General features: G+C 38.8%; 1 protein-coding gene across 16 annotated transcripts in view; it reads right to left on the bottom strand.

Moving 5' to 3' along the window:
- Positions 1 to 16,638, bottom strand: part of STOX2 (storkhead box 2) — a 142,720-nt gene that overhangs the window by 73,735 nt on the left and 52,347 nt on the right. For 6 of the 16 annotated variants that reach the window (XM_057370186.1, XM_057370189.1, XM_057370196.1 and 3 more), the window contains one exon: positions 6,281 to 6,407. The exons of the other annotated variants lie outside the window; for them this stretch is intronic. Coding sequence is in view for 2 of the 6 variants with exons in the window: in XM_057370196.1 (XP_057226179.1) it covers positions 6,281 to 6,308 (28 nt within the window). In the remaining 4 variants the exon portion in view is untranslated. The remainder of the gene's footprint in view (positions 1 to 6,280; positions 6,408 to 16,638) is intronic. 16 annotated transcript variants of the gene reach the window in all.

Raw genomic sequence — 16,638 nt, 5'->3', positions numbered from 1 at the left:
TTGTATACTGGTAGCAACAGGAAAAAGATGAGAAAAAAAGATGGCCTAGAGCTCCTCTAATAAAAACATAAGATTTTCCATCATCATGCAACTTACTCATCCAGCAATTTACTCATCAACCTACGCCAAGCTTATAATAGAGCATGTTTTCACCCTCAGACCAGAAAAACCGTAAGAACTTCTAGAATCGTTCAATTTTTATCCTCCAAGGCTGAGGTTGGGGTAGATTGGTTAGCACTACCTAGTTAAGCCAAACATAAATAAGGACTCATTTTACCAGATGGAGAAGCAAATTAAATTCTAGCTGGGAGCATAAATTCTCATTGCACCATCTGAAAGTTGAATGAATGATGGCTTTGCCTTTCCAGCGGTCAAGAAGTGGTTGAATATAGCTGCCAGCTAACTTCAACATGCTGCTGAACTAAATTCAACTTTTCTTCTAGTTTAGACACAGCCCTAGATATCAATYTGTTCCATTAAAAGAAGTCATGAGACCAGATACAAATAGGTATCAGCAATGAGGAGGAAAAATGAGGTCAAGAAGTAGAAATACAGAAGAAAGCAGGACACACACACAAATACAACAACAAACAAGGCCACAGTGATCTTTACACTGGCTTTCTGTATAATTATTCCCAACTGAAATATTCTAACAAGTATCAAATAAAAAAAAAAAAGATGGGATGGCTCTGCAATTGTCAGATAAAGCAYACATGTCCTGATTCTTTTCAAGCAATTTGCTGTGCAGTAATGAACTGGTGACAGTGCACAGGAGRCTTTCAAGCAGCTTTAATTGACTTAATTTGTACACTTCTATGAATTGTAACAAAAGTAATACAGTACATACAATTAACACACGGTATCTTCTACTTATCAGTTGTAGGAGTTAGGTTGGTTTATAGTTTTGGATATAAATAATGATAAATTTTCACTGTGTGGTATTTTTAAATGAATAGCAATTTGCTCCTGCAACTATGAAAAGAGGAGGGAAGGAGAGGAATAAGGTCAATTTTCTCTTCCCAAGTGTGGGGAGATCTGTTTAAAAACAACTTTGGAGGCCTTCTCTTAGTATTGACATGTTCCTGTGGTCAGCTAAACTTCCTTGTATTAWATCTTCTCAGTTATCTTGTTTGGTTTCAGCTTAAAGTCGTCTGACATGTTATCTGAAAGAGTCCTCCTCTTTGAAGAGAGGAATTCAGAGCAAGTTTCCTCCTGCTCTTGAATTGTTTGAAGTCAAGTGTTGTTACTGGAATGAATCAGATATATAATTAAAGACCAAGTTTAAGTTTGGGCTGTTTTCTTTGGAATAAGAGCTAGAACTGTGAGTGTAATTGATTTTTTTTGCTTCAGCGGCCAAACTGAAATTAAAGAAATTTATTCATGTGATCTGAAAGCTAAAATTTGTGAGCTTAAAAAAAAAACAAAAACAGAAGAAAAAATAAAGCCACAACCTTTTACTCTGAGACATTTAAATTAACTCTGTTTTTAATAAAGGAAAAGAAATTTCTCGATTCATACAGCTATGTCAGAGCAGGGTGAGGAAAGAAGAATTCTCAGCTACAAATGGCTGTCCTGATTGATGAACAATAGTACAGTACCCTTATAAGCACAGATTGAAATAAATAAAAATATGCCATTTATTCCAACATTTCCACCAGGGGCAAGGAGGACCAATTTTCTTKGGTAAAAACCACTGGGAAATTCTGCTGTAATTTACAAATATTTTTGTCTACCTGTTGCATATTGGTAGAGTTTTGCCTAATTGTAAAAAGAAATATGGAAATAGTCTGATAGAGCTTGCTAGAAGTAAGGAAAAATTCTCCCAAGCAGGAACTGTACTAATGTACTAATGGGAATCTGAACACTTGCTAGTGATGAGAAAAATGAAAAGGAGATGGTTTCAAAGCTTTTTGCTTGTGCTTTTTTTTTTTTAAATTAATCCCTAATTGTTTGGAGAGGGTTTTGTTCTGKTTTTTGGTGTTTGTTTTTGGGGACATAGTTTATTTAATTAGGGAAAGATTAAACTTCAAAGTTTTTTGCTGAGAATCAGTTAAAGCATTCATTTTTATAATTCGGTATTTTAAGCCAACAGGAACCATCTCTTTCTTGGATTACTAGGAGAGGTGACGCTTGGATAAATAGAGCTTAGAGATCTTGGGGGAAAAGTCTGAACTAAACCAAAAATAGTCATCCTGCCTCCCTCATAATCTAACAAGTCCTTATCAGGAATTAGCAACATAATAGTAGCCATTTCAAAGGTATAGATTTAATATTATGAATTTTAAAAAAGAATCTTAGGTCCATATCAGACATTACAAAGGATTCTTGTATATTCAAGTTTTCAATCACAACCCTCCTTCAGTCCAAGTTCATAAGAAGCCTGAAGTCTTTTGGAGACACAATGCAAAATCTTTGCCTCTGACCATAAGGTTTATCTTTTAAAAAGAAAAGAAACCAAATATTACTAAGAATATCTATTGCATTTGATCTTCATAAACATTTATTAGTTGCTRAGCAGGTCTGTTCCCATTCTGTAGATGGAAAATGTATAAAAGAAAAGGACATAACAGCCCCAGAAGACTGTAGGAAATCAGTAGCAAGTGCACTGTTAAAACTTTGGGATCTCAGCTTCCATTTCATAGGTTTATTTTTCCGTATCTGAAAAATAATAATTATGTAGCAGAGTACAATACAGTGAGCTGTATATATATTTCTCTGCATGTGTATGTGCATGCATGGTTGTGAATATATGGTAATTGCTCTCCTGTAATGTGGTATTTCAAGTTTCAGCTGGGACTACTTTTTTCCTATGACAAAAAGGTTTCCATAGGGACAGTAGCAGGCTTCAGTAGGCTGGTGTTACTACCTTAGCTACCTCCTCAGCTTGGGGACTGACTGCATCAAGTTTTCAAATTAAATAAGTACACAAGCCAAATTCTAAAATAAAAATGGCAGAATAATAGGACATTCAATGAGGAAAACAATTCTCTCTTCACAAAGACAAGCTACACCTCCAAAATTATTTTCTCTCAAACTATGCATTCAAAGCCTGGCTTCTCCCTTACCCTACCTTGCCTGTTGCGCACAGCCTGAACTGGCTGCCTTGTGGAGGAAATTAGAAGGGCTTCACTTTATTTCTGTCAGCTGATCTGGTGCCTAACAAGCATCCAACACCACCAGGAGAGTTAGCACTGACAAGATGCCAAGTGCCACACAGAGTCTTGTGGTGTCACACTCTGCAGATGTATGATAGGGGTCCTTTCCTGGTCCTCAGCTTCAGAAACAAACACTACGAATAAMATTGGTAATACTGAGACACACAGGAGACTTTGCACTAAGGAAGGCCAGAGTCAGCGGCAGCCAGGTTCAACAGGGAACAGGTGGTCATTCTGTGGCCTATGAAATAAAATCATCATATTCTGTAACACTTTTAAAGGTGGAGATAGGATGCTGTGAGATTCTGGGAAAAACGCAGGGTCTGTGAAAGTAAGAGAGGGAGTGCAGAAAAGAATTAACAGAAAATAAAGCAGGGAAAAAAGCCTATAGTACAAGAAGTTGTAAAGCAGAGGAGGAGGGGAAATGGATTATGAGAAGAGGTGGGAAAAATGTAATCATGAACTTGGGAAAAACACCAAGCTCACGTATAACATCACAGGCCTTGGTAATCTATGGGTTTATTAGATTTACAACTCTGCATAATAGTCTTCCTGAGAAAATACATTGCTAGCATTTCTAATATTAACAAATCCATGAAGGAGAAAGTTGTCCATTTCATAAATTCACCATTTTCATGTGTGGATTCTTGTAACTTGATATAAACAAAGGTGCAGAACTCATACTCCAAAGGACATTTAGCTTTTTAGCAATCCGTTACAGGTTAAAGAGTTCTGGCAACATAGTGCAACTGTCTTTGGCTGGAGGAAGCACTTCTTTTCCCTTCCAGATATTTGTAATCAGATATACTAGCAAGAACAAACCAGAAAACTCACTCACACCCTTTCACATCAGTCCTCAGACTTCTGACACTAACACTATTAATTTGTCACCTCTCACTAGTATTTGTTGTTATTCAAATATGCAAGAGAAGCCAAGTACTTGTCATCTATGCTTGTGGTCCAGGTCACAAAATAAGGCAGCCTTTCTTGATAGATTTATTGGCAAGAGAAAAGTTGGGCTTGCCCAGACAACTCTCTTCTTGAAGAGAGCATTTGAGAAACTCCACCAAAAAGGGAAAGAAAAGATCCCAAGGGCAAAGGTATAAGTGAAAAAATTTCCAAATATAAAAAGAAAATGTTTCAGAGCTTATCACAGGCAAGTCTTCAGTTTTGCTATCAGGTTGTATTATACCATGGTAGTAATCCTGGCTTAGTTACAGCACCTCTTAAACTAGTTTCAGATCATATTTCTCTCAGTGTTACGCTTTGGGAATGTGTGATGACAGGAATGCAGCGCTGCTGCTGCACACGTGCTGTAGTTCACCAATTCATTTCTCTGTGTGCTGCCTTGTGTGCTGTGGTATTTATTTTAACTTGCATGACTTTTAAGAAAAACCTGTCTCTGTTATGAGAAGAAAGGCTCCCCTGTTTTGTTTTGGTTTTTTTTAATACCAGACCTTCTGATTGCATTTGTGCTTCCTCTGCACAGAATACAATTGATGCAGAAGGGTTTTCAATATGGATACCCAAATCTACCTAGAAAACAGTGTACAAGCAGGTACCCTTGTAGGATACAGCTTTTGCTTCAATGCATGCTTTTCCTCTCCTATTATCACTGACTCAAAGCATGTTAGTTAAAATGGGTGGAAGCTGGGTTTGCAACTTCTCAGTGTACAAAACTAACTAGAGAGGTAGACAAGCCAAGAATCCTGCACAGACTTCCTTGTACATATAACAGAATTCTGTAAGTTGGAGAAGTGGACTTACAGCAATTCAGATAACAACTCAATTCCTTCACTGACTATTCTTCCAAAGGATACATTGGCCTCAACTTTCCTGTTTTCCACTGGTGTCATATATCATTAGTACCCTGGTATTTAAGTAGCATACTGATATATGGGGGCCAGCTGTACTGTAAGTTAGAATAACAGCCTAACCTTCAGCTATGGGAGCTGAAAAAATGGAGAGCGAGAAGTGAATAGCCAGCATAGATCCTGACAGCAGTAAAAGCCATTATAGATTACCTTCCTAGAGACTAATTCCCACATCTGTTTGCATTCCCATTGATCCAGAGAGCCAGTGTTGTAAAGATGGCACCAAGCGTGCACACGTCTTGGGCTCTTGTGAAGCTTCTGGGTGCTACATCAACACAAACAAGGAGATCTGTGTGTCAGATACTTTTAAAGAAAAAATCTATTAAGAAAAGAAGACCCTTGGCAGTAGGAAGTGGGCAATGTTTTGCATCTTGCATGGCTTGCATTGTCCCGCAGACAGGACAATGAATATATTTGACGGGCAGTCCTAAAAACAGCATACCAAGGAAACTAAATCCCTGCAGCTGCTATAACACCACAGAACATGTGCTGAATAACCCAGTACTGAGGGCCCTCTCAAAATTCTTGCTTATACAGCTGTGTGATATAGTGTGTATATTTTATAATTGCATATATATAGCAAGTACAAGAGGTAGAGATCTTTAAAACCTTAGAAAAGTTGGGAGGCCTGAAAATAAGCTACTCCACCCTTTGTAAACAATCTCTTGTCATGAATTTACTTCCATATGTGCATGAAGCTCTGCCTGAATTAAACAGGCTTTCAAAATAGTGGTTTAGTACTAAAAATGTATGGTTTYCAGCCATAAGTTTGAAAAGAATGCAAGCAAGAGATACACCTAAGAGTGAAAAAGCACCAGTTCCTCACCTCACAGAAAAGTAATTAAATTACTTTGTAGATATTTTATTATAGTTTCAGGTTTTGAGGCTGTCTCATTGGCATATACATTTGGGCATGAAAAAACTCTAGAGAGGAATTTTTAGCACAGACAGAAATTAGATGACTCTACACATGCCTGACTCAAAGGCTTCTGGAAAATCGATGCAAAATTATCAGTCTACATGYTCTCTGGACCAGGCTGCAGTGTTGCAGAGACAGTTTATTCCTCTAAAGGTGGTACTGTTGGTCATTTGTTTTCAATGGGACCCTGGAGCTTGTCCCACCTCTTCTGATTCTGCAGTAGCACCCATCAGAAGGAAGATTCCACTCCTGGGACATCTGCCCTGATTACCCCTGGTTACCACAGCTTGTTGCCATCCTCTGCTTGCTTTTGAAGCTCTAATATTACCCACCTGTGTGCAACCAGAGACAATTTCCCATTGCCCTGTTCAGGTGAAGATTTATGCAGGTACCGCTTGCACTTGCCTCTCTGTAGAAGCTGTTCTTAGCATTTCTCCTGAATGCAGAGATTTTTGTATTCTAGTAGAGGAACAAGAAAAAAACATTTTATAGCACTGGATCTCAAACTTCTTCCATCACCTTGTAAGAAAGTTAAATTCTTCCACAGGGGACTACTGCAACAAAATAATTTTTGTCTTACTAAGTGACACCCTACAGTAGCAATCTGTTAAAGCAAATGTATTGACCACAGGAGATCTGCTGCTTTTTTTTCTACATATCCTTCCATATTACTTTGTGGCTGTCAGTTGCTATGTTATTCACTAATTTGGTTTTAAACACTAAATGGGGCTTAAATCCGGGAAAGCACTATTACCTCCCAGATTACTAGAGAACACTGCAAGATCTTTGAGTCCTCCGTGGAGCTAAGCAGAAGGGAGCAGCATCCAAATCCTCCCCTTAGCAAAATGTTCCTAACACTGAAGTGTCACACTGCGTATAAGAACAGTCTCTGGTGTGAATTTTCCAACTTATAACTTTCTCACCTGAATCAGGGATAAGAACAAGTGAAATATGATGTTGTGTTTGTATACTGTTATGTAGATGTTACTAAGAAAAAAGATTGCGTATTACAAAGGATTGTGATAATCAAAATAAAATTGTGAAATTAGAAAAAATTAATATAAAATTAGAAAAGTAAAGAAGAATATTCTTTTTCTAATTCTGTAAAGGGTACTCCTTATTCCCATCACAAAACCATACTTACATCCTTTAAAGCATGTGAATGGCAGTGGCATAGGATTTCTTTCAAAATCCTTTATGTATTATATTGAACTTGTGTAAAGCACAGAGAACCACTGACATTTAATATATCCTGAAACTTAAAAATAACTTTCTCAAAAGAATAAAACATCTAAGAAGACCACTTATATGAAAGTAAAATTTCATAGCATTAGAATTCTATCTGAAAGAATCATGTACAAAATTAAGAGCTACRAAGTCTTTAGTCTTCATTAAAACTGATCACTATTGAGCTGAATTCAATACCTACACAATCCAACTGTGTTAAATCTTATTAGTTATGGTGCTCATCTCAGAAACTTTAGCAAGGAGTCACCATGTTCCCATACATAAAAATTTCAAATGCTTTGTACCTCCAGCTATCTCAGGAATCAACAAATACTCAGGACAAACATTTAATAGATTTTAACATGAAGTAAAAGAAACTCCACATACAAGTGCTCAGTGACTGGCTTTTGATCTTTTTTCTTAATGGGGGAGATGTTTAGTAACCTTTCCATCTCTCAGTGTGAAGTAGATCAGGCAATCTGCCTTCACAACTGGAAGGTTTCAGATTTGTCAGAGCATGATGCTAATGTTAAATTGTTTTCGTCTTCCTTCCTCTCTAAAGATGGAGGTTACTGTTATCCTAGCTGGTGGAACTAAGACAATATAAACACAGACATCAGGACTGAAACAATGACAGACTATCTGAAAAGACATTTAAATGCCCACAGTCCTCCAAGGGACATTGCTGAGGAACTTAAAAAAAACCACAAACCCTATGGATTTCTACCCACCACATAGTAATTACTGAAATAACAAAGAATTGGAAAAAAGTATTTCCAAAGCCTGATGCTATTACTGAACTGCCAGTGAAAAAATTCTCACTAACACCCCTTAAGTCTATCCTCCTGCACTCCCTAATCTGAAGACAAAAGGTTGGGTTTAAACACCCACCCCCCGCCCTGAGATTAAAACCGCCTGCAGTTTTCAGCTTTGGGCCAGCACTGACAATACTTTGAATCCTTGGCTACTGGCTTCKTGAAGACACAGCCTACAGAGAGTCCCCCAAAGTTCTTTGAAATGTTAAACACAAAGCAGGAGGAGGTCATAAAGGAAATATTCTTTACAAAAGGAATGAATATCATATGCAGGCTTTTCCAATACATTTCTCAGTTGTTTTGCTTCTAGCCACCATTTTCTCAATCAGGCATTGTCTGAAGCTTTTGAAATAAAATTCAGGCATTAAATGAACACAAATTAGTGTTGTAAACAGCTGCCAATATATGCATGTGTTACCTTTTAGCTCTCATAAATCTCTCCAAAATATATTGAATCCTTCTTCTCTGGAAAAACTAATTATTTACCTAATAAATGGTCCTACAGCAAATACCAAAAGCCCAGCTACATAGAAGTAACATATAGCTTTTATTGCATCATCTTCTGTAGCATCTGCCCAATTACAGCAATAGAAGCCAGTGTGATTCCCTGCTGCCCTGGAAATCCAGCTATCTTTCTGCCACAAGCTTCCAGTGCAAAAGGAACAGGGATTGAGAAACCTGTTTTGTCTCCTCTTATCCCCTAAACTAACAAGCCTTTTCTTCCACTGCAGCTTTTCTCAACAAACACAGGTAATTACGCAGGATGGGATTTTCAAGGTAGATAAAAGAAAAAAAAAGCAGTCAGTTTAGCACACCAGCTTTCCCAAGCACTGTCACCTTAAACTCTGAGAGACTTGCTTGTGGGGTGGGGGAGCAGGCAAACATAATGGTGCCCTGCCTCTGACATAGGGCCTGGCTGTAAGCAATGAGCTTTGTGCTTCAAAACTGTTGGTAGGTGGTCACATTTTCTTGTTTATTTCCATTCCCCTGGAGGTAAACAGGAGGGTAAGAGCCTTATTTCTGTCCCCTGCCTCACCCTAAATACTCAGTGCCTCTCCTTTCTCATTTCGGTATCATAAACAATGTAAAAATGAATTTTACATTCATTTGAAGAACTTGTTTTCGGTTTGCTKGTCTCATAAGGTCTTATGAGCCCTATCCATACTAGCTTCTGATAAGATGCTTGAGCAGACATCCATAAAAGCATCCCTGACCAAATTTACAAATTATGTACTTGAGGAGAAAAATAACTGTCATAGTGATGTTCACAGTCTAAGGAGCATTTGGACTTCAGTGTCATGAAAGGTACCAGGAATTTAAAACCTTTAACTAGATGAATTGGTTAATGGAAACAAGTACTCCAGCCAGCAGCAAATGCATGCTTAAAGCTCAGGTGATCCTGAAGAACCAGGCTGCTGCATTTTGAAATTATCAAAGCTGTTTAATGTTGGGTTATTTGCAAATCAGAGTAGCCCAGCTCACAGAAACTGCCACTGCTGTGACTACAAACTGCTGTCCTCTTCTTCTAGAAGTCAGCATAATATTTGGTTACCTTCAGAGGAGGGAAATGTGTTCGCAGAAATGTTGCAGCTCCAAAAAAAGACTGAAAGGTTATAACGAGCTCAGGAACATCACATGCTTTTGGCAAAGGTGAGATGGAGGAGGATGAAAAGCGAAGTAGGGTGAGCAGAATTATTGTTCCACAATGATTAAACAAGCAGAGAAACTATGATTACAGATCACAGACCTCTTTTAAAACATGCCAAACTAGCAGACGGAGAAACATGCCTCAGTAATTCAGTCACACAGCCAGTATTGGCTCTCCGCAGTCTGAAAGAAGATGGGGGTCTGAAACAGAGGCTCTGCTCTGACTCCCTGCTTTAGGCCAGTGAAGCAGCGCAAAGCCTTTGAAGTATCTGGAGAACAGGCACTGCTGGATATGGCCCTGTCAGCCAAAAATGCTCTTTGAGTTCAATCCTCACTCTTCATGGCAGGAATCAACTCAAGATACATAGCGATCCTTGCATGTCCRTTGGACTCCTTACCCCTATAAAACAAGCAAGAATACACTCCAGGCAATTGGAACCTGAACCTAGTTTTCAACAAAGAATACAGCTAAAACAGCATCTCTAAAGAAACCCTAGTAGGAAGGTAATTTATTGTTGAAGGAGATAAGGTCCATAGAACTTCTTAGGAATGAGAAGCAATGATTCAACAGATGAAGTTAGATGAAGTTCAGTCTTACCTTGACTCACACTGCATGTAATATCAACTATCATCAGTCAGCCTGGTTTATGCAAGAGGAAAAAGATAGTGTTTTGGTATGAAATGAAACACCTAGCTCTCTATGTCCTCAACTAAAGTAACCAAACACATATTACTTGCAAAAGAATGTTGATGATTCAATAGTAATGGGGGKTTCTTTTAAATTATGTATTTCTGATATGATTTGTCCATTTTAATRAGACCCATACCACTAACTCTATAAAAATAATTTTTTTTTCATAAATGTATGCTATTAACAACTCATTTAAATATTTAGTTCCACTTCTTGCTTTTGTGTAATCAGAGAAGTTTCCAACACATTTTACTTTGTCCCTATTTAAAGCAAAAAGCCCTAAACCAAACAAGAATGCTATATCTGAGCATGTGACTACAATAACATAGATTTCTCTTTTAGCAAACTGTGGTGTTGAGCAGGCCATTTCAAAATTGGCAAGGTCTTGTTTCAGAGGATGTCTGAACATATTCCTGTTTATTTTTACCACTTCATAAAACTACTCTCTCCCTGATTGTTACACCTTGAAAATCAGTGCTAAACTTGGTGATTTCAGAACCAATAGATTTGAGTCCAAGAGAAGATGGCTAGAAACACAAATTTCACCATATCCAGCTTCTAATAACAGTATTCTACCACCCTGGAACAATCAGGTAAGAAAAGGAAACCTTAACTCTTATAATAATGTTTAAGATACCTAAGCATACAAACTGTGAGTAAATTCAGTGGTCAAAAACAGGAACAACTCAGAAAACATTCTGGCTACCTTTGCCTTCTTGAACAAAAAAAAGAAGACACTACACACCTTTAATGCATTTGGGCAAGAAGTGCCCAACCCCTTTTCAAAGCAGAGGCATAGATTTAGAGTCATTTTTAGAGATGTATACAGCAATGTGAATATAAGTTACAACAAAATCTACAAGCAGGAACACCTCCCAAGTGGTGGAGGCAAGTTATCAGGTACTTCTATTTACCCAAGCTATCCCTGCATAAGGTAAGGTTTTACATTTACTGAAAAAGGGGATTACTGATTCTGGATGAAAATTAAATAACTCCAATAACAAAACAGTTATTCAGATAAACTAGATAAATTATCTTYATAATTTGTGTCTAAGTTCACGTTTTCCTTGGCATTTTTGAAGTCAATTTTTTTCTGGATATCATAATTTTCACAGTCAGCAACAAGACAGACACCCATCATTCCCAAGGATGCCTGCAACAAATGAATTATGTGAAAATGGCAAACTGAAGCTCCTTCATTTGGATACATTTTTGTATCCAAAGAGCAAGCAACAAAGTCACAGAGAGAAACAGATGGCCAGTGAGTTATCACTCTTGGTCAGATGACTTATGTGGGCTCAATTTGCTTATTTACTCACATATTTGCAAAAAAGTAACTTTCTTTATGTTAGCAGCAGCAATATGATATGGATGTATTATATACACAGGACATACTTCTACCTACACACAACACAAGGGCATTGAGTATTTACTCTCTAATTATGGATCCTCCTGCAACGACAAAGGTCACACTTGACCCTTGCCAGGGCCCTGGAGTTAAATGACTGACATGTCTAACACCATGTCTAACCTCAAGAAAGGGTTAAAAGAGGATCATTGTTACAGCTGCTCTGCTCACTGCCTTGGAGAAAGGACTGAAGTGCTCCAGGGGAGGGAAGTGAGCCTGTAATTACTGGCTATGCCCTTTACACCATCCAGTCTGTAATTACTGGCTATATCCTTTATGTTATCCAGGAACTGCTACATCTGCCTGTTCACTACTCCCTGTTGCTGCAATCCCCATGCTGACCCTTCATGAAATATGATGAAAGCACTGTCATGTAGTCCTGAAGCAACAGAACAATTTGTGTCAGTGAGTCCTGTCATATGAACCATCCTTGAACATACAGATTCTTCTTAGATCGTCTCACCCTGACTTTAAGACTCATCTCATTATCTTCTCTTTAATTGTTCTCATTATCTTCTGGGCTTAGAAAAATAATGCAGCCTTTCTAAGGACATTAAATCCAATTATGTAAAAATACAGCACTGGGAAAAGAATTAAAATATTTTAGCCAAMAAATTAACTGCTGAAAATCAGGAAAAGTCATTTGACCCACCTGAAAATCACCAGAAAGTATTTTCTAGCTGCAATTACAGCAATACTACTGTCCTGCTATGGTTAACCGCCAACCTTACAATTGTAAAAGCTGCTGGTAACCACCTCCTAGCCCACATTTTATGGACAAAAAGCATTTGCATTATTTTCCCACTGGCAAAAGTTTCCCTGTGTTCTTGTACTACAACTAAAGTGAGTGAAGGATTCAAGGTAAACAGTCTAATTTTACATACTGGAAGAGTCCCGAAAGTAGAGCAAGGCATTTTTYAGTAGATTCTTCAAATTGCCAAGAGGTAAATGTGATGCAGAATATGTTTATATGAACCCTCACAGATCAGTATGTGCTGAAAAGATTGGTGCTGGATGGTTGCATTGATCAGCTGGTTAAGGATCAGATCCTCTTCCTAGGTATATGACCAAGGGGGTGGACAGGGGAGTGTCTTTGAATAAACTACTGAGCTCCAAAMTCCTGCAACAATACCCCTGCAGTCCTGAGGACTTGAGTGGGACCAGAGGTACAAGAGATCCCACAGGAGCAGCAGTCCAGAGACTGAAACCTGAAAGAAGGGCTCAGGTACAGTGAAAGAAAGCTGAACTTCAAGCAGGATGCTTCCGTCTGACCCACCAACATCTGGTGAAAGACATCCTGGTGCTGTATCTGGTGCAGCATCTGAGCCTTTGTGACAGCGTAGAGAAGTCTGCTCTCATCCTTCCACCCACTCCGTGGTGTGGGAAGTGTTACACAGACTCATGAACACCATCTGCTTAAACTGTGGCATTTGACTCCCTTCCTTCACCATGTAATARTCTGAGATGGTCTAAGCACACTAATACAATCCTACATTTTACATTTCTATATGTCATGAAGAAAAAAACAAAGCCAAAATGTACTTTTCATCTCCCACAACATGGCTTTTAGTTTTTTAACTGAATTTGCTTGCAGCATTTCTAAAAAGAAAAAAAAAAAGGAACTCTGGGGGAATGTAAAACTCTTATTTTTTTTCCATGGTACCTTTATTCATTCTACTATAAAGAAAGAGCACCAAATTTCTTACATGAATACAAATACAATAAAAACTTCAATCCAGATCAGGAAAAAGCACCTTCTTCCTAAATATGGGAAATCACTAGCCATTGTTTTCCTATTCACATCTGCATTTTAAAATGAAAAGAAAAAAAAAAATCCAAGTACTTGGGCTGTCATGTCAGTGGGGTTTATTAATCACACACAACCATATGGTCTATTAATTATAGAATAGATATATATTACTTACAGCATTTCTGTAGCTTGGAATGCAAGTAACTGAAATAGCCTCCCAATGCTTTTGGAGCTATGACAGCTAGTCAGACAGAGGCACACAACTTAGCACCCTCTGTTCAGTGATTTGCATCATCTTTCACAGTGAAAAGAATGACATTTTAAAATTTATTTTTCACAGAAGTCCAAAGTCCCACAACTGCAAAAGTGGCTTCAGCATCCCAGGGAAAAAAAAACAACAAGTAGAAAATCAGCTCCCAGCAGACTCCAACTGAGAGTCCTAAAGSGGAACAACACCCCAGCTTGCTTTCCAGAATCTCCCAGGGAAGTTACCCAGCACCACACTGGGAGCAGATACAGAAAAAGTCCTCACATCTTCTAGTGCCAACTCTACATCTCAATAAAAGATCAAAAATATGTGTCTCATGCAGGTATTATCTGTGGGCTATATATCAGCTTTCCCTAATCCAACAAGCACAGATAGAAGGACAAGGTAGCTTTTGACACACAGATACAAATGCTCACAATCTTTCRTTTATCTTTAATGCTAAACAATCTGTACAACATTTCTTAAAGGAAAGAAAAAAAAACCTGACCAATAACCAATTAAAAGGATTTCATTTGTTTTGCTCAATTTCACGATAAAACTGTTTTGACATGGGGAAGAATGGCATAGGAAAAAAAGGAACATACTTCTAATGCRGTAGTAATTTAAGGCAGGAAGAAGAATGAAGACTGCTCATTGAGCTCATTACCACACAAAAACCTTTCCCCTGTCAGAGGATGCCCCACCAGCCCCAGACTCAAATTGCAATCAGCTTACATCTGGAAATCGGTTCTGCCCCACCTCAGCCCAGTTCCCAGCGGCCATGCCTACACATCTCCAGGCCATCCCAGCAGGCCCACCATGGGCATTTTTTGCTCAGGGCTAGAAATGAAGAAAGCAGAACTTGAGATACTGGTGCTTATCTGAAATTGTGTAGGCAAATAAGCAAAAGGGCCAGCAAAGGGGCTGTTTCTAATTCTCACAAGACACAGAAATTGGCAAACTAAGAAAACGTTACATGAAACTGTTACACGAAACGTAAAAGGATGACGCAGTTTGACGCTGAGTATTTRCATGCAGACAGGGCTGGCTCGTTTGGAATGATTAAAGCAATGCAGATCAACGCATCTCAAACCTCGAGCATGTGCTTCTGAGCACCCTCCCAAGCTCAGGCAGGCCACCCGGCCACAGAAAAACCCAGCCAAGGGAGAAAATGTTCCTCCAGAGGCTGGCAAAAATACAGCACACACCACCCACCAGCCCCTAGTGCCTGCTTGCTCAAGCATCTACAGCATCATGATACCCCCCCCCCCAGCATTTCCACAACCTGCTCTGACACTTCCTGGCAGAGGCAGGAAGACTAGCCCTGCTTGGGCAGGGGAACATCCCAACAACAGCCGGTTGCCCTGGTCCTCCTGTGCAAACCCCTGTGTGACCCACAGCTGCAGTAAAATGGGCTCTCCCCACTCAATTACACTTGCCACAAGAGGAAGGCTCCCTTCAAAGATGTTGAGCCACGTCTTTGATACCAGCAACACTCTGCTGGACAGAGAGGCAGCAAGTGTGGGACATGCTTGTCCCACAATRAACGAGTTCTATCTCCCTGCCAGGACTGGCTGCTTTGCTGCTAGAAGACAAAATTGGACTATGGCCACAGGACTTGTGCAATGAATGCCCATCAGTTTAGTCCAGAATTCTATGTTTTGGTCATTTGCATAGCAGATGGCATTTGTAACCAGCTCAAATACCATGACTCTCAGGATAAGACATTAAAGAAAGTAATTATTCACCTTACTAATCTAACATTCTGCTCACTGGAGGTCTATTACTGAACCAACTGAATATGGGAGATCAGGGATGAAACACAAATAACACAATTATTCAGTTCAAACCATTTTAGGAAGCTATTCAACAACAAGAAAAGTACAAGATGGTAGCATGTGGAAACATTTACAGAAACACATTCTTAAGTGAGGCTTGAAAGCCATTTGAAATAAATACAGCAGAAATCTTCCAGAGGTGTGGGTTTATAAATATGATTTATAGTCTGATAGCCAAGTAATGAATGTAGTCCGTCATGCACCTGAAATTGCTTTATATTAGTGATTCATTTGCACAACTGCTTTCAATAGCTTGATTTTTAATTTTAATTATAAAACCATTAAATTAGAAGAAACACCCCAGCAATCCCCAATACAATCTAGTCTAATATTTAGCCTCCTGAAGAGGCGAGTAGTACACCACCAGGGAATAATAAAGTGGCACTCACACCTTCTCTGTGTCTCCCTCCATTTTCAGCTCAAAGGATTTGCTGTGGCTGCTCCGATTGCTCTGTTGAGCAGTGTCTCTGAGGCCTTTCTGCCAAAGACCTGCCCAGCCTCTCCATCAGCCTGTGTAAACATTTTGCACTCACAGCATCATCTGAAGTCCTGCAAGTCCTCCCTCTGGCATGAAGAATCACGTCCTTTTCCTTTTAAATCCMTCTCTCTCCAGTTTTATTTCCTCTCAAATTATTTTAACTAAAGAAGCAGTTCACCTCCTCATCTCTTACCATCAAGAATGCTTTCATACCTGCCATGTTGTATGTAAACACAATGAACTATTGCCTTATTTTAATTTATTTTTTTAATCAAACAGGTTGAATATATTCAAGATAGTAGTGATATAAACTATTTTCTACTGTAGAGCTATGTAATGAACCATCACACGCACTTTTTATATCAGCTTCCAGAAGAATTTAGATTMTTTTGGTATTGAGAAAAGTGGTTACGTCATTGTGCAAAATATCCTTGCTGTTGAAATATCAAAATACTTCAGTTTCCAATCTTGCAGTTACTGGCAAATTCTTCAAACTTTAGCCCTGATTTTCTAGGAGTTCACCTACGTCATCATTGCAGGATGAGTGATCTGTCTAGATCTTCCCCAGTTTCATCATGATTGTGTCTGG

Source organism: Malurus melanocephalus, unplaced genomic scaffold, assembly GCF_030028575.1.
Source record: "Malurus melanocephalus ecotype Western Australia unplaced genomic scaffold, MMel_1.1 scaffold_121, whole genome shotgun sequence".
NCBI classification, from domain to species: domain Eukaryota; kingdom Metazoa; phylum Chordata; class Aves; order Passeriformes; family Maluridae; genus Malurus; species Malurus melanocephalus.
Note: the sequence above shows the minus strand (reverse complement) of the source record. Positions and strands in the feature narration are given on the sequence as shown.